Here is a 19,520-nt window from a genome sequence, read left to right as displayed (position 1 = left end):
CGATTTACAAAAAACTGTTTGTGTCTTGAGAAACTTTTTCTAGAAAAATTTGCTCCTGTCTAGCGCAAGTTTTTCTAGAAAAATCTGCCATTGTCTAGAGCAACATTTTCTAGAAAACACTACTAAAATAACAAATATAATTCTAAGCATGCTTGCAAGAAAGATGATATACTAATTTTTTTATTAAGACACGATCTTGTCTAAAGCAGCTTATTCTATAAAATCTTGTTCTTGTCTGAATAAACTTTTCGTAGTAAAATTCAGAATTGTCTACAGCAACGTTTTCCAGAAAACCCTGCTCTTGTCTAGAGCAATTTTTTCTAGAAAAACCTGCTCTTGTCTAGATCAACTTTTTCTAGAAAAACCTGGCCTTGTCTAGATCAGCTTTTTCTAGAAAAACCTGGCCTTGTCTAGAGTAAATGTTTCTAGAAAACTCGAATTTTTTCTTGAACAACTTTTTCTAGGAAAACATGTTGTTGTCTACAAAAAATTTTTATAAGAAAACCTGCTCTTGTTAAGGACAACTTTTTCTAGGAAAACTTTCTGTTGTCTTGCGCAACTTTTTCTAGAAAAACCTTCTGTTGTTTAGAGAAAATTTTTCTGGAAAAATCTACTCTTGTGTAGAGCAATTTTCTGCAGAAAAACAGGCTCTTATCTAGAGCATATTTTTTCTGTCTAGTCTACAGCAAAAATTTTATAGAAAAACATGCTCTTGAGTAGAGAAGCTTTTTCTATAAAAACCTGCTCTAGTTTAGAGCAACTTTTTCTTAGAGATCAGCTTTTTCTAGAAAAACCTGGCCTTGTCTAGGGTAAATGTTTCTAGAAAACTCGAATCCTTTCTTGAACAACTTTTTCTAGGAAAACATGTTGTTGTCTACAGCAAATTTTTATAAGAAAACCTGCTCTTGTTAAGGACAACTTTTTCTAGAAAAACCTTCTGTTGTTTAGAGAAAATTTTTCTGGAAAAACCTACTCTTGTGTAGAGTAATTTTCTGCAGAAAAACAGGCTCTTATCTAGAGCATCTTTTTCCAGTCTAGTCTGCAGCAAAATTTTATAGAAAAACATGCTCTTGAGTAGAGAAGCTTTTTCTATAAAAACCTGCTCTTGGCTAGAGCAACTTTTTCTGGAAAAAATGCAATTTGCTAGAGCAAGTTTTTCTATAAAAACCTGCTTTTGTCTAGAGCGACTTTCTCTAGAAAATCTTATTCTTGTATGGAGCAACTTTTTCTAGAAAAACCTGTTCTTGTCTAGAGTAAATTTTTCTGTAAAAACCTGCAATTTTTCTAGAAAAACCTACAATTTTCTAGAGAAACTTTTTCTAGAAAACCGGTTCTTGTCTAGAGCAACTTTTTCTAGAAAAACCTGCGATATTCTAGAGCAACTTGTTCTAGAAAACCTGCTCTTGTCTAGGGCAACTTTTTATAGATAAACCTTCTCTTGTCTAGAGCAACTTTCTTCAGAAAAATTAGCTCTTGTCTGGAGTAACTTTTTCCAGAAAATCCTGCTCTTTTCTAAAGCCACTTTCTCTAGAAAATCCTGCTCTTGTCTAATGCTTTAATGGTTTAATAAAAAAAACTTGGAAACCTTTTCACAAGAAACTTGTCAGGATATTCTTGTCACAATATATAAAAAAGTTTCTGGCAAAAAAAAACAAATATGAAATTTTTTTTTTTTTTAAACCTTTTCAATAAAATACTTGTTCTACAAAAGATTATCCTTTTGATAAAAAATTATTAAAATTACGTTGTTTGCACGGAAAGTATTATTTAAAGAAAGTTAATTTTTCCAAGAATATGCACACTCACCTTTACGTATGAGTATTATTTATTTGCTTTAATAAATAAATATCACTCATACGCCTCGCTAATTAAAAAAAACACATACACATTTATTGGATTTATAAACAAAACCATAAGAGAAAGTCTTTAATATTGTAAATGTGAATATAATTAATTAGTGAAGGCGTTTTCTTTCATTCTGTTAATGGCCATATTTAAATTGTTGCTCATATTGTTGTTCAAATTTAAATTCACCCCTTTTTATCTGATGTTTACACACCGACATATACAAACAGAAATCTCAGACTTTATTGTCATTTGGTGTGACGTTTCAAGTTCTTTACTCACTTTTTGCCATTCGGTAGTTGTGCGTGTATTTAACACATAAATTTACATTATTTCTTAAGTCATTTTGCAAAAAAAAAAAAATCTCTCTGTTTTGATACAACGTGCTTCCTTTGGCTCATGTTTTAAGCTTTTGTTGAATTTTGTATTGTATATGTATGTGAGTGTTTCAATGTGTGTAAATATTGAAATTTTAATTTAACTTTGTTGCGTGTCTACAAATATTGACTTTTACATAGCACTGGGGTTGTCATTGTTGAAATTTTTTCATTTTTAATTTCTAGAGCAGTTTTTTTCACCGGCTTTCTTCTGGTTTTTAATGTCGCAAGTTATTCTAACAATTAGAAGCAGGAATATTTTTAAACAATAGTAGTGCTATGTTTTTGCTTTACATCTTTTGTATGGTGTTTTGATTATTAAAGCTTGCGTGCATTTTATAATTTTTTATTAAAATATAAATTTAATTGTATTAAAATGTGTGTAATGTCAGTGAAATAGTGTTCCAATAACCTAGTTTATAAATATTTAAAATTACTAAGAATTTTATTCATTGCACTAGCTTGTAATATAGCTATTCTGAAAAATATTAATTTATTATGCATATTTTTACCAGACACCATTTTGTCATTATTTTTATTGTTATTATGGTTTTAGTATTTAACACTTAAATGGAGATAGTACTTAAACTGTCTGAGTATCTTTGGAGTTGTCATTATTTTGTATTTTTAAGTGTTTGTTGTACAAAACACTCTATAAATCAACCAACTTAAGAATACTTAAGTAGATAAGTAAAAAAAGCTAGAAGTAGCAGTATTATTACTCAATATTGAGCCCACTTGAACAGAAAAACTGTATGCCAGATACACGTATATTCAACTCTAATTATGAAGAACAATGATGTGGAAATTGATAATTTTGTATCTAATTCAATAATATGGTGTAAGTGGGCACTCATACAATTGGTTTATTAGAACTATTGCAACTCACACATTGTACTAAAAGATTGAGTAATTGCTTTACAAAATCTGACAATCTAATTAAACCTTTAAGCAGCAGCTGCTGCTTTCTTTTCCTTAAATAAAATCAAACCCTTTTTTAATTACTTTAATTAAAACAAATAACATGTCTTGAAGTTTTTATTACACAGAATTTCTTAATTAATTGTTATTGTCACTCAAATGCCTTCACAACAATCCATTTTCTTTGATATATATTCAATTTAAACTTGTAGAACAAACTTAAACAATTTTCCCACTCATTTGGTTTTTGTTTCAAAAACTGATATATTAAATCACTGAAAAAAGAAAATATGTCATGGAGCTACACTAAATTGGTAACTTTCAATTCAGTAAAAATATTTTCACTAAAAAATTTAATTTCCTTTCTCTAGACCAGAGCAACTTTTTCTATAAAAACATGCTCTAGAGCAGAGCAACTTTTTCTATAAAAACATGCTCTAGAGCAGAGCAACTTTTTCTATAAAAACTTGCTCTGCTCTGGTCTGTAGCAAGTTTTTATAGAAAACTTGTTCCAGTCCAGAGCAAAGTTTTCTATAAAAACTTACTCTAGTCCAGAGCAAATTTTTGTATAATATCTTGCTCTAGTCCAGAGCAAAGTTTTCAATAAAAACTTGCTCTAGAGCAGAGCAACTTTTTCTATAAAAACTTGCTCTAGAGCAGAGCAACTTTTTCTATAACAACTTTCTCTAGAGCAGATCAACTTTTTCTATAAAAACTTGCTCTAGAGCAGAGCAACTTTTTCTATAAAAACTTGCTCTAGAGCAGAGCAACTTTTTCTATAAAAACTTGCTCTAGAGCAGAGCTACTTTTTCTATAAAAACTTGCTCTAGAGCAGAGCAACTTTTTCTATAAAAACTTGCTCTAGAGCAGAGCAACTTTTTCTATAAAAACTTGCTCTAGTCCAGAGCAACTTTTTCTATAAAAACTTGCTCTAGTCCAGAGCAACTTTTTCTAGTCAAGAGCAAAGTTTTCTATAAAAACTTGCTCTAGTCCAGAGCAAAGTTTTCTTGCTCTAGTCCAGAGCAACTTTTTCTATAAAAACTTGCTCTAGTCTAGAGCAAAGTTTTCTATAAAAACTTGCTCTAGTCTAGAGCAAAGTTTTCTATAAAAACTTGCTCTAGTCTAGAGCAAAGTTTTCTATAAAAACTTGCTCTAGTCTAGAGCAAAGTTTTCTATAAAAACTTGCTCTAGTCTAGAGCAAAGTTTTCTATAAAAACTTGCTCTAGTCTAGAGCAAAGTTTTCTATAAAAACTTGCTCTAGTCTAGAGCAAAGTTTTCTATAAAAACTTGCTCTAGTCTAGAGCAAAGTTTTCTATAAAAACTTGCTCTAGTCTAGAGCAAAGTTTTCTATAAAAACTTGCTCTAGTCTAGAGCAAAGTTTTCTATAAAAACTTGCTCTAGTCTAGAGCAAAGTTTTCTATAAAAACTTGCTCTAGTCTAAAGCAAAGTTTTCTATAAAAACTTGCTCTAGTCTAAAGCAAAGTTTTCTATAAAAACTTGCTCTAGTCTAGAGCAAAGTTTTCTATAAAAACTTGCTCTAGTCTAGAGCAAAGTTTTCTATAAAAACTTGCTCTAGTCTAGAGCAAAGTTTTCTATAAAAACTTGCTCTAGTCTAGAGCAAAGTTTTCTATAAAAACTTGCTCTAGTCTAGAGCAAAGATTTCTATAAAAACTTGCTCTAGTCTAGAGCAAAGTTTTCTATAAAAACTTGCTCTAGTCTAGAGCAAAGTTTTCTATAAAAACTTGCTCTAGTCTAGAGCAAAGTTTTCTATAAAAACTTGCTCTAGTCTAGAGCAAAGTTTTCTATAAAAACTTGCTCTAGTCTAGAGCAAAGTTTTCTATAAAAACTTGCTCTAGTCTAGAGCAAAGTTTTCTATAAAAACTTGCTCTAGTCTAGAGCAAAGTTTTCTATAAAAACTTGCTCTAGTCTAGAGCAAAGTTTTCTATAAAAACTTGCTCTAGTCTAGAGCAAAGTTTTCTATAAAAACTTGCTCTAGTCTAGAGCAAAGTTTTCTATAAAAAATTGCTCCTTTATCTATAAAAACTTTCTCTAGTCCAGAGCAACTTTTTCTATAAAAACTTGCTCTAGCCAAGAGCAACTTTTTTTATAAAAACTTGCTCTACTCTAGAAAAACTTGCCCTGGTCTACAATAACTTTGTTTATTAAAGCCTGCTCTGGTCTAGAAAGACTTTTGCTCTTATTTAGAGAACTTTGCATTAGTACATTTATCCAAAGTCTAAAAAGTTAATTATTTTGAATCGAATAATTTCAATTTTTTGTTATTTTACTATATCAAATAAGTTTTATGTAAATGACATACGTTTTAATAGATCTTATATACCGTATCACCTTGGTGAAGAGTATACAATACAAAAGAAATTTTCTAAATTATTTATTATCAATCAATCTAAATTTCTCTATAACATTTTTATAGCAAATGTTGTTTTGCTTTTTTTTTATTGTCTGGCTTGTCTAAAAATCTAACATTATTCTTTAAAACGTGTTCAAAAAAAGGTAAAATAAAATTATATATTGCTTGTGTATATTAGTATATCAAAAATAAATACATATCTATATATATAAATCTAAAACATACACGTGTATTTTTACAACAACTCAACATACCTATAGATTATTAACTTCCTTAAAAACAGTAATTGATTTTTTTTTTTTTTGGTTTTAATATGTGAACTTGAGTAAAACAGGTAATAAAGTTTATGTGTCTCATACAAAATTGTTGTTATAGAATCTAGGATATAAAATTCTATGTACTGCCAATGAAATTCAACAATACAACACATTTTTTTTATGTCTTCTTAGTTTATTACTATTTCGTTTGTATATGTTTTTTTTTGTTGTTGTTCAGAGTATAAAAATAAAATAATAGTCATTAGAAAAATCATAATAATGTTAAATGTAGAAAATTTAACGATTTGCAAGGTAATACAAACAACATTGTTTGCTGTAATATTGTCACAATGGAAAGTGGTGGTGGGTGGTTTGAAAAAGCAATTTTATTATATTGATTTGTATGATTAAAATGTTTCACGTTTGATGACCTTTAGCTACGAGGGCTATCAAAAAATGTTTGCAAAGGCTAGTGGAAAATGTTGCTCTATTCTGTCATCTTGAAATCATTTCGTTAACCTACAATTTCGCAATATATGTATAAATTTATTTAAAAATATGTAATAGTTAATTTCCCATGCCTTTTGATTCTAGTTCTGCCCTTGTTTTAAAAAACTGTATAACTTTACTTATGATCACTTCCCTATTTCAATAAGACTTTTGAGGTCACTAACCATTAATTTCATGTTTTACAAGCTAAATAACAAAACTTACAATCTATCCCTTAAATGTACAAATTCTGTTAATAACTTAATTTAGGCAAACTCCAAAAGAACACTACACTATTAAGTAATTACATTCGTTACACTTAGCACGCAATTATAACAAATATTATTTTTTTTTTTTGAAATATAATAAAGAAAAAACAAACTAACCAACAAAAAAGTATTATATTACAATTGCCTTTTTTTATTTGATGTAGTTTGTATAGCAAATATGTATAGAATTTATTGCTCAATTAATAAAATACGATTTAGTATAAATTTTCCACTAAAAAATTCTATGAAATACTAACAATATAAAAACAATATCAACGTTTAATTGTACGAAAAACTGGGTTTATTAGACAATTTGTAATTTAACGGTGTCCGTTTATTGAGCTGCCTTAAAGTAGGCAATAAACAATTATTGTTACATGATATTTTTTTATTTCTTTCCTATTATAAATTTCTATACATCGAGGGTCTTTTGTGTTTAAATTCTCATAAAGAACATTTCTTTACTGATTGTTTTGTATGTTTTCTTATGAATATGAGGAATTTAAGTTAGCGTTTCTTTCTTTTCTTATGAGAAATCTGTTTTAAAACTACTTTTTGAAAAGCTTTTTAAGAAAACGTTTTTTAGAAAGCTTTTTGGAATGGCTAATTTAAAAATCCATCAGATAAAAGCTTTTACTATAAAATTAAATTTAGAAAACTTTTTTGGGATCTTATTTGTAGGACATTTTTAATAAGGAGCTTCTTTAATTTTCTTTTTAAAAAACATCTTTAAAAACTTTTTAGGAAAGAGATTTTTTCAAAATGCTAAACTTTTAAAACAAGTATTGTTACAAAAAAGCTAATAATCTTTACCTGTCCGACTGCTATTTGTTTCGATCGAAGCAGAATGCTCTCTCTGGTATACGCTTCACTTCAGAACAAAGTATTCGATATTGGCTTTATTCGCTCTTGGCCTCAAAAGATGAGCAGTTCTTATAGCGTAAAATCCATATCTGGCCAGAAATATGGGTAAATGTCTTAGCTAACATTATTATTGTACAGATGTTTCAAAATAATTGCTACCAATTTGAAAAACTCCTGCAGTCTGAATAAACTTTTCGTAGTAAAATTCAGAATTGTCTACAGCAACGTTTTCCAGAAAACCCTGCTCTTGTCTAGAGCAATTTTTTCTAGAAAAACCTGCTCTTGTCTAGATCAACTTTTTCTAGAAAAACCTGGCCTTGTCTAGATCAGCTTTTTCTAGAAAAACCTGGCCTTGTCTAGAGTAAATGTTTCTAGAAAACTCGAATTTTTTCTTGAACAACTTTTTCTAGGAAAACATGTTGTTGTCTACAAAAAATTTTTATAAGAAAACCTGCTCTTGTTAAGGACAACTTTTTCTAGGAAAACTTTCTGTTGTCTTGCGCAACTTTTTCTAGAAAAACCTTCTGTTGTTTAGAGAAAATTTTTCTGGAAAAATCTACTCTTGTGTAGAGCAATTTTCTGCAGAAAAACAGGCTCTTATCTAGAGCATATTTTTTCTGTCTAGTCTACAGCAAAAATTTTATAGAAAAACATGCTCTTGAGTAGAGAAGCTTTTTCTATAAAAACCTGCTCTAGTTTAGAGCAACTTTTTCTTAGAGATCAGCTTTTTCTAGAAAAACCTGGCCTTGTCTAGGGTAAATGTTTCTAGAAAACTCGAATCCTTTCTTGAACAACTTTTTCTAGGAAAACATGTTGTTGTCTACAGCAAATTTTTATAAGAAAACCTGCTCTTGTTAAGGACAACTTTTTCTAGAAAAACCTTCTGTTGTTTAGAGAAAATTTTTCTGGAAAAACCTACTCTTGTGTAGAGTAATTTTCTGCAGAAAAACAGGCTCTTATCTAGAGCATCTTTTTCCAGTCTAGTCTGCAGCAAAATTTTATAGAAAAACATGCTCTTGAGTAGAGAAGCTTTTTCTATAAAAACCTGCTCTTGGCTAGAGCAACTTTTTCTGGAAAAAATGCAATTTGCTAGAGCAAGTTTTTCTATAAAAACCTGCTTTTGTCTAGAGCGACTTTCTCTAGAAAATCTTATTCTTGTATGGAGCAACTTTTTCTAGAAAAACCTGTTCTTGTCTAGAGTAAATTTTTCTGTAAAAACCTGCAATTTTTCTAGAAAAACCTACAATTTTCTAGAGAAACTTTTTCTAGAAAACCGGTTCTTGTCTAGAGCAACTTTTTCTAGAAAAACCTGCGATATTCTAGAGCAACTTGTTCTAGAAAACCTGCTCTTGTCTAGGGCAACTTTTTATAGATAAACCTTCTCTTGTCTAGAGCAACTTTCTTCAGAAAAATTAGCTCTTGTCTGGAGTAACTTTTTCCAGAAAATCCTGCTCTTTTCTAAAGCCACTTTCTCTAGAAAATCCTGCTCTTGTCTAATGCTTTAATGGTTTAATAAAAAAAACTTGGAAACCTTTTCACAAGAAACTTGTCAGGATATTCTTGTCACAATATATAAAAAAGTTTCTGGCAAAAAAAAACAAATATGAAATTTTTTTTTTTTTTAAACCTTTTCAATAAAATACTTGTTCTACAAAAGATTATCCTTTTGATAAAAAATTATTAAAATTACGTTGTTTGCACGGAAAGTATTATTTAAAGAAAGTTAATTTTTCCAAGAATATGCACACTCACCTTTACGTATGAGTATTATTTATTTGCTTTAATAAATAAATATCACTCATACGCCTCGCTAATTAAAAAAAACACATACACATTTATTGGATTTATAAACAAAACCATAAGAGAAAGTCTTTAATATTGTAAATGTGAATATAATTAATTAGTGAAGGCGTTTTCTTTCATTCTGTTAATGGCCATATTTAAATTGTTGCTCATATTGTTGTTCAAATTTAAATTCACCCCTTTTTATCTGATGTTTACACACCGACATATACAAACAGAAATCTCAGACTTTATTGTCATTTGGTGTGACGTTTCAAGTTCTTTACTCACTTTTTGCCATTCGGTAGTTGTGCGTGTATTTAACACATAAATTTACATTATTTCTTAAGTCATTTTGCAAAAAAAAAAAAATCTCTCTGTTTTGATACAACGTGCTTCCTTTGGCTCATGTTTTAAGCTTTTGTTGAATTTTGTATTGTATATGTATGTGAGTGTTTCAATGTGTGTAAATATTGAAATTTTAATTTAACTTTGTTGCGTGTCTACAAATATTGACTTTTACATAGCACTGGGGTTGTCATTGTTGAAATTTTTTCATTTTTAATTTCTAGAGCAGTTTTTTTCACCGGCTTTCTTCTGGTTTTTAATGTCGCAAGTTATTCTAACAATTAGAAGCAGGAATATTTTTAAACAATAGTAGTGCTATGTTTTTGCTTTACATCTTTTGTATGGTGTTTTGATTATTAAAGCTTGCGTGCATTTTATAATTTTTTATTAAAATATAAATTTAATTGTATTAAAATGTGTGTAATGTCAGTGAAATAGTGTTCCAATAACCTAGTTTATAAATATTTAAAATTACTAAGAATTTTATTCATTGCACTAGCTTGTAATATAGCTATTCTGAAAAATATTAATTTATTATGCATATTTTTACCAGACACCATTTTGTCATTATTTTTATTGTTATTATGGTTTTAGTATTTAACACTTAAATGGAGATAGTACTTAAACTGTCTGAGTATCTTTGGAGTTGTCATTATTTTGTATTTTTAAGTGTTTGTTGTACAAAACACTCTATAAATCAACCAACTTAAGAATACTTAAGTAGATAAGTAAAAAAAGCTAGAAGTAGCAGTATTATTACTCAATATTGAGCCCACTTGAACAGAAAAACTGTATGCCAGATACACGTATATTCAACTCTAATTATGAAGAACAATGATGTGGAAATTGATAATTTTGTATCTAATTCAATAATATGGTGTAAGTGGGCACTCATACAATTGGTTTATTAGAACTATTGCAACTCACACATTGTACTAAAAGATTGAGTAATTGCTTTACAAAATCTGACAATCTAATTAAACCTTTAAGCAGCAGCTGCTGCTTTCTTTTCCTTAAATAAAATCAAACCCTTTTTTAATTACTTTAATTAAAACAAATAACATGTCTTGAAGTTTTTATTACACAGAATTTCTTAATTAATTGTTATTGTCACTCAAATGCCTTCACAACAATCCATTTTCTTTGATATATATTCAATTTAAACTTGTAGAACAAACTTAAACAATTTTCCCACTCATTTGGTTTTTGTTTCAAAAACTGATATATTAAATCACTGAAAAAAGAAAATATGTCATGGAGCTACACTAAATTGGTAACTTTCAATTCAGTAAAAATATTTTCACTAAAAAATTTAATTTCCTTTCTCTAGACCAGAGCAACTTTTTCTATAAAAACATGCTCTAGAGCAGAGCAACTTTTTCTATAAAAACATGCTCTAGAGCAGAGCAACTTTTTCTATAAAAACTTGCTCTGCTCTGGTCTGTAGCAAGTTTTTATAGAAAACTTGTTCCAGTCCAGAGCAAAGTTTTCTATAAAAACTTACTCTAGTCCAGAGCAAATTTTTGTATAATATCTTGCTCTAGTCCAGAGCAAAGTTTTCAATAAAAACTTGCTCTAGAGCAGAGCAACTTTTTCTATAAAAACTTGCTCTAGAGCAGAGCAACTTTTTCTATAACAACTTTCTCTAGAGCAGATCAACTTTTTCTATAAAAACTTGCTCTAGAGCAGAGCAACTTTTTCTATAAAAACTTGCTCTAGAGCAGAGCAACTTTTTCTATAAAAACTTGCTCTAGAGCAGAGCTACTTTTTCTATAAAAACTTGCTCTAGAGCAGAGCAACTTTTTCTATAAAAACTTGCTCTAGAGCAGAGCAACTTTTTCTATAAAAACTTGCTCTAGTCCAGAGCAACTTTTTCTATAAAAACTTGCTCTAGTCCAGAGCAACTTTTTCTAGTCAAGAGCAAAGTTTTCTATAAAAACTTGCTCTAGTCCAGAGCAAAGTTTTCTTGCTCTAGTCCAGAGCAACTTTTTCTATAAAAACTTGCTCTAGTCTAGAGCAAAGTTTTCTATAAAAACTTGCTCTAGTCTAGAGCAAAGTTTTCTATAAAAACTTGCTCTAGTCTAGAGCAAAGTTTTCTATAAAAACTTGCTCTAGTCTAGAGCAAAGTTTTCTATAAAAACTTGCTCTAGTCTAGAGCAAAGTTTTCTATAAAAACTTGCTCTAGTCTAGAGCAAAGTTTTCTATAAAAACTTGCTCTAGTCTAGAGCAAAGTTTTCTATAAAAACTTGCTCTAGTCTAGAGCAAAGTTTTCTATAAAAACTTGCTCTAGTCTAGAGCAAAGTTTTCTATAAAAACTTGCTCTAGTCTAGAGCAAAGTTTTCTATAAAAACTTGCTCTAGTCTAGAGCAAAGTTTTCTATAAAAACTTGCTCTAGTCTAAAGCAAAGTTTTCTATAAAAACTTGCTCTAGTCTAAAGCAAAGTTTTCTATAAAAACTTGCTCTAGTCTAGAGCAAAGTTTTCTATAAAAACTTGCTCTAGTCTAGAGCAAAGTTTTCTATAAAAACTTGCTCTAGTCTAGAGCAAAGTTTTCTATAAAAACTTGCTCTAGTCTAGAGCAAAGTTTTCTATAAAAACTTGCTCTAGTCTAGAGCAAAGATTTCTATAAAAACTTGCTCTAGTCTAGAGCAAAGTTTTCTATAAAAACTTGCTCTAGTCTAGAGCAAAGTTTTCTATAAAAACTTGCTCTAGTCTAGAGCAAAGTTTTCTATAAAAACTTGCTCTAGTCTAGAGCAAAGTTTTCTATAAAAACTTGCTCTAGTCTAGAGCAAAGTTTTCTATAAAAACTTGCTCTAGTCTAGAGCAAAGTTTTCTATAAAAACTTGCTCTAGTCTAGAGCAAAGTTTTCTATAAAAACTTGCTCTAGTCTAGAGCAAAGTTTTCTATAAAAACTTGCTCTAGTCTAGAGCAAAGTTTTCTATAAAAACTTGCTCTAGTCTAGAGCAAAGTTTTCTATAAAAAATTGCTCCTTTATCTATAAAAACTTTCTCTAGTCCAGAGCAACTTTTTCTATAAAAACTTGCTCTAGCCAAGAGCAACTTTTTTTATAAAAACTTGCTCTACTCTAGAAAAACTTGCCCTGGTCTACAATAACTTTGTTTATTAAAGCCTGCTCTGGTCTAGAAAGACTTTTGCTCTTATTTAGAGAACTTTGCATTAGTACATTTATCCAAAGTCTAAAAAGTTAATTATTTTGAATCGAATAATTTCAATTTTTTGTTATTTTACTATATCAAATAAGTTTTATGTAAATGACATACGTTTTAATAGATCTTATATACCGTATCACCTTGGTGAAGAGTATACAATACAAAAGAAATTTTCTAAATTATTTATTATCAATCAATCTAAATTTCTCTATAACATTTTTATAGCAAATGTTGTTTTGCTTTTTTTTTATTGTCTGGCTTGTCTAAAAATCTAACATTATTCTTTAAAACGTGTTCAAAAAAAGGTAAAATAAAATTATATATTGCTTGTGTATATTAGTATATCAAAAATAAATACATATCTATATATATAAATCTAAAACATACACGTGTATTTTTACAACAACTCAACATACCTATAGATTATTAACTTCCTTAAAAACAGTAATTGATTTTTTTTTTTTTTGGTTTTAATATGTGAACTTGAGTAAAACAGGTAATAAAGTTTATGTGTCTCATACAAAATTGTTGTTATAGAATCTAGGATATAAAATTCTATGTACTGCCAATGAAATTCAACAATACAACACATTTTTTTTATGTCTTCTTAGTTTATTACTATTTCGTTTGTATATGTTTTTTTTTGTTGTTGTTCAGAGTATAAAAATAAAATAATAGTCATTAGAAAAATCATAATAATGTTAAATGTAGAAAATTTAACGATTTGCAAGGTAATACAAACAACATTGTTTGCTGTAATATTGTCACAATGGAAAGTGGTGGTGGGTGGTTTGAAAAAGCAATTTTATTATATTGATTTGTATGATTAAAATGTTTCACGTTTGATGACCTTTAGCTACGAGGGCTATCAAAAAATGTTTGCAAAGGCTAGTGGAAAATGTTGCTCTATTCTGTCATCTTGAAATCATTTCGTTAACCTACAATTTCGCAATATATGTATAAATTTATTTAAAAATATGTAATAGTTAATTTCCCATGCCTTTTGATTCTAGTTCTGCCCTTGTTTTAAAAAACTGTATAACTTTACTTATGATCACTTCCCTATTTCAATAAGACTTTTGAGGTCACTAACCATTAATTTCATGTTTTACAAGCTAAATAACAAAACTTACAATCTATCCCTTAAATGTACAAATTCTGTTAATAACTTAATTTAGGCAAACTCCAAAAGAACACTACACTATTAAGTAATTACATTCGTTACACTTAGCACGCAATTATAACAAATATTATTTTTTTTTTTTGAAATATAATAAAGAAAAAACAAACTAACCAACAAAAAAGTATTATATTACAATTGCCTTTTTTTATTTGATGTAGTTTGTATAGCAAATATGTATAGAATTTATTGCTCAATTAATAAAATACGATTTAGTATAAATTTTCCACTAAAAAATTCTATGAAATACTAACAATATAAAAACAATATCAACGTTTAATTGTACGAAAAACTGGGTTTATTAGACAATTTGTAATTTAACGGTGTCCGTTTATTGAGCTGCCTTAAAGTAGGCAATAAACAATTATTGTTACATGATATTTTTTTATTTCTTTCCTATTATAAATTTCTATACATCGAGGGTCTTTTGTGTTTAAATTCTCATAAAGAACATTTCTTTACTGATTGTTTTGTATGTTTTCTTATGAATATGAGGAATTTAAGTTAGCGTTTCTTTCTTTTCTTATGAGAAATCTGTTTTAAAACTACTTTTTGAAAAGCTTTTTAAGAAAACGTTTTTTAGAAAGCTTTTTGGAATGGCTAATTTAAAAATCCATCAGATAAAAGCTTTTACTATAAAATTAAATTTAGAAAACTTTTTTGGGATCTTATTTGTAGGACATTTTTAATAAGGAGCTTCTTTAATTTTCTTTTTAAAAAACATCTTTAAAAACTTTTTAGGAAAGAGATTTTTTCAAAATGCTAAACTTTTAAAACAAGTATTGTTACAAAAAAGCTAATAATCTTTACCTGTCCGACTGCTATTTGTTTCGATCGAAGCAGAATGCTCTCTCTGGTATACGCTTCACTTCAGAACAAAGTATTCGATATTGGCTTTATTCGCTCTTGGCCTCAAAAGATGAGCAGTTCTTATAGCGTAAAATCCATATCTGGCCAGAAATATGGGTAAATGTCTTAGCTAACATTATTATTGTACAGATGTTTCAAAATAATTGCTACCAATTTGAAAAACTCCTGCATTTTTAAGTCATACTCCTAATAAAATAGCTATTCCCTAAAACAATTAAAAGTATTTTTTCAAAAAAATATATTATTTAAATACTTTTTTCCATCAATATTAAATGCAAATATAGAGCTCTCTTGTTTGTATTATATTTGTCAAAACTTCATTTGCAATTAAAAATTTTTTGTAAAATAATCTTTATTTCTCATATAATTGATAAAATGTGCATAAAAGCAATATAACTTATAAAAGAAAAATAAATAAAGCCTGAAACTATGCAACAAATAAACAAACAAAAATTAAGCAGACAATACAAGTAAACTAAAATAAATAAATCAATTTATTTATTTATTTTTTAAAGTGGACTTAAAATTGTATATGTAATATTTAAATTTTAAGTATGAGTAAAGGAATTTTCCAAACTAAACTTAAACAAATATTAATTTTTATTTATTTATTTATTTGTTAGCTATAAATTCTTAAACTCTATTTATAAATTCTTTTGTTATTTTATATACATTTATTTTCTTTTTTTGTATATTGCTTTAGGTTAATTGCATTATTTAGTTTGTGTATGGTTCTTTTTCCTTTATCATTTATATTTCCATTTAATGATATTACAATTTTTTTTAAATGAATTATTTAATAAGGAAAACAATACTCAGAAAATTATAAGTGCTTCAAGCCTAATAAATTGTTTGAAAAAAAAAAAAATAATAAAAAAAGGCTGAGTAAAAATTTAAATAAAAACAAAAAAATCTGAAGATGGAGTATAGTTATTTGACCTATATTTAAAATGCATAAATTTTTAACAAAAGAATATAATTTAAATTTGTTTAATAATATTTCAAAGTGGAAATAATTTTATTAATAAAATAAAATTACTCCTAAATATATGCAATATATTTATATTAAATTGTATTGCATAACGTCTCTACAAAACAATATGTCTTTTAAGTAAATATTAGTTCAGATATCTTAATTAAATTCACTTGGAAAAACATCTACATTAATAACATCAATTAAATAAATTAAAAGTCAGATGCTTTATTGAAGCACAAAACAACTTTATTATTTTTAAATGGAATAATTCATATTTTTATTATTATTCAGCAAATTCAAATTTACCAATTAAAACAATTTTAAAGAAAACCTTAACAAATTTCCTGCAGAATAAATCAAAATTCTATTTAATAATAATACCCAGTTAGTGTTTTAAAATTTTGTATTAAATTCTTTGTCTTTTCTTTTTTCACATTTTCCTAGGTTCACCGCCTCCCACCGTTACATGGCTTATGAATGGACAAATACAGAACAGCGTTGTCGATTACACGTATATCGATAGCATAAGTACGATAAATAGCAAATTAGTGGTACGAAATTTGTCACGAATACACCAGCATGCGGTTTATACGTGCCAGGCCAGTAATTTTCACAAGAAATATGTCGCCACGAATGTAACAATTGAACTGTACTGTAAGTATGAAGTGATTTTCATATATTAATTTTGTAGTTATAAACACGATTATTTAAAGTAAGATTTTATTTTTTATAAAAATTTACATAAACTTATGTTAACTAAATGTATTTTAATACATCTTAGGTAGCTACATACGCTATTTTATTTTAAAGGCAACAAAACTAATATTATGTACGGCATATTATATGCGAATACCTGGCATGTGAATGCTGTAAACGAACCTGCTTTTTGCAATATATGCAATGAAACCGTACTTTTTCGCTGGTTTTTGTCCAATTTATAACACAATTGGTCATATACACCGAATAACGGCATTGCAACGTAAAACATATTTAAAAACAAGGTTAACGGCCATCGGTTTGTGGATCGTTTGCAAGTCTAAGCACCAACCATCTGATCCATGGTGTCCACTCAGGATTTATACATATTTTAATCGAATATTTTAAATGGATTCTCGATGAATCTACGATTGCGACATGAGTGCGACATTGTTGTGGTAACATAATAAAGTTCTCAATATCTCTCTTTAAAGATCCAACATCTCCTTCGGTATGCATGCTTTGTTTCTTCGCTTGGTTCCTACATAACCCAACCGTTATGTAATCAAAATCGTGGCCAAATCATTTACCAGAAAAATGTATCAGCATATATTGTTCGTCCAGAACCACAATCTTTTCCAAACAATTTCAGAACAACGTTATCACCTAGATTTACCGCATGTACTTCGTTTGCTTGTTTTTCCAATATAAATTATTCCTTTCAGTGGGTAATTGCAGTTGGAGTCGAATATCCACCAAATTTCTATGCCGTATTTGGCTGGTTTTGATGGAATATGTTAGAAGAAGTGCGTGCGGCCTCTGTACGGAAACAATTGCTCATCAACTGTTATCTGGCTATCCGGAACATATCGACGCTCCAAGTTGTTCTTGAGCATGTTCCAAACGTCGTCAATGGCGGCCGATATACTTTCTCCTAGTCGAGCGGATCTTGTACTGCTATTGTCAAATCGATGGTACTTGAGAATCTGTTTATATCGGATAACAGACATCGTCACCTGGTAGATTAGGTTTTCATTACTGCTCCACAACTCAGGAGCAGGCTGATTGTTTGACCCATACATGCCGGAAAACAAAGTAAGGCAAATAAAATCATATATTTCGTTTTCCGTCACTGCAATTAACACACAATTTGTTCACAGGTCTGCACAGACCTGGTTATATCGTTTGAACCAAAATATTTGAAAATGTGGATTAAACCGAATCTAGAACCACAATCGGTTTGATTTTTTTCTCATTGTGCCCGGTGAATGTTGCTCCAGGAAGTCATGAAAGGATTTGTGTTTAACACGAAAAACAATAAAGTTATACACACTTTTATACGCAAAAGGTGTGCACAGACCTGGTTATACCTCCGAGGGTTAAAATCGACAAAATCGGCCTACAAATGGCTGAGACATAAGGAAAAAACCGGGACAACCTCGATTTGTGGCCTATTATTAATCTATATCTGAATTACTAAGTCATTAGTATAGACTATATTGATATCTACTGATAGATATTTCAAAGTCCATTGCAACGATGTATACATATAAGTCTATATATAGTACGTTGGACCTACAATGGGTCAAAATCGGGAAAAATATTTTTTAACCCAAATTTTTTTTTCATCAAAAAAATTTTTTTGTCATAAATTCTTTTTCCAAAAAAAAATTAAAAAAAAAATTGAAAAAAAAATTTTAAAAAAATTTCGAAAAAAAAAAATTTAAAATTTTTTAAATTTTGTTTACCTAAAAATAATTATGTAATATAATGTATTTTAAAGTATAATTTGGCACAGCCGAATATAGCTCTCTTACTTGTTCTATATGCAGTTGACTAAAATGCCTGTCCATGTTTTAGAACGGAGGGTAACAATTATATGGCAGATTAAATCAAACGAAAATGTATATTATTGCATAATTTGTAAAGATTTATGAAGAACACGTTGTGACTGTTTTTAGTTGATAGATAAACTTAGAATTTTGTTAAAAAAAAAATAATATTTTCTACTGTTTTCATATTTGGGAATTTTTTTTCGAAATAAGAGGATATTTTTAGATAAATTGTTAGAAGATAAGAAAAACGAACTTTGAAACATTGAAATCTGTTCATATGTTACAACAGGCTGGTCAAAAATTTAATATTCATAAAGTCTTATTCCTCCTCTACGATTAGTTTATACATCATTTTATAACTGGACCAGTAGTTTAGAAGTCTGTCGTTGTGGTTTCTGACAATCAATTGTGAGTTTTCTGTACTCTAATTTCTGCAGTTTTGATGCTGAACAAAGCCATCATGTTTTAAAATTTTTTCATCACTTAGTCTTTTTTTTCGAACTGTGACTGTGATTGGTAAACATTTCTTTTCATTAATTTTTTACCAAAAATGCCATCAAAAATTTTTGTATACCAAAAGTTACACATCTAATTCAACATTCAAATTATAATTCATACAAATAACTGTGAGCGTGAAAATTCGTGTTGTATTATAAATCGATGTATGGAAAATAGTAAATCCAAGTTAATACATGCAACACAAGTAAACTCATACAATATTTCTAGGGATTTAGCTAAATAAATAAAATACTAGTACAAAACAATACTCCTGCAATGTGTTGTTACATTTTTTTTTTTTTTTATTATTTTTTCTTTTCTATAACAATATTTGGGTATTTATATTTCGAACATAAATATAAGTAACAGAATTTCGTTTCGTGATACTTTTTTGCTGTTTTGTTGTTAGTCTCACACTTTTTGTTATAACAATTTGTTTGACTTTATTTATGGTTTTATGCCAAAAACTTTATCTGCTGCTACAAATATATATGCAGTAGCAACAACAGCTAAAATTTTTACTAAATTTATAACCAATATATGATAATACAAATACATACATTCGTATAAATATATTTTTATACAAATATAATAGTAAAATATTGCAGTAACAATCATATATTTAGCTTGCTAGCTTCCTAGCAAAAGAATCTTTAAGGACGAAAAATGGGATTGTTATTTTTTTTGGTAAAAATTTAGTTTTTTATTTAAAAAATATAGTCAACATTTATTAAAAAAAAATACAAAATATATTTGGTATAATTTTTGAAAGGT

General features: G+C 28.4%; 1 protein-coding gene across 1 annotated transcript in view; it reads left to right on the top strand.

The window, feature by feature from the left end:
- LOC135962012 (hemicentin-1-like) overlaps positions 1 to 19,520 on the top strand; it is a 201,783-nt gene that overhangs the window by 167,431 nt on the left and 14,832 nt on the right. The window contains exon 6 of the mRNA XM_065513735.1: positions 16,162 to 16,371. Within this exon, the coding sequence (XP_065369807.1) occupies positions 16,162 to 16,371 (210 nt within the window). The remainder of the gene's footprint in view (positions 1 to 16,161; positions 16,372 to 19,520) is intronic.

Source organism: Calliphora vicina, chromosome 1 (genome assembly GCF_958450345.1).
Source record: "Calliphora vicina chromosome 1, idCalVici1.1, whole genome shotgun sequence".
NCBI lineage: Eukaryota > Metazoa > Arthropoda > Insecta > Diptera > Calliphoridae > Calliphora > Calliphora vicina.
Note: the sequence above shows the minus strand (reverse complement) of the source record. Positions and strands in the feature narration are given on the sequence as shown.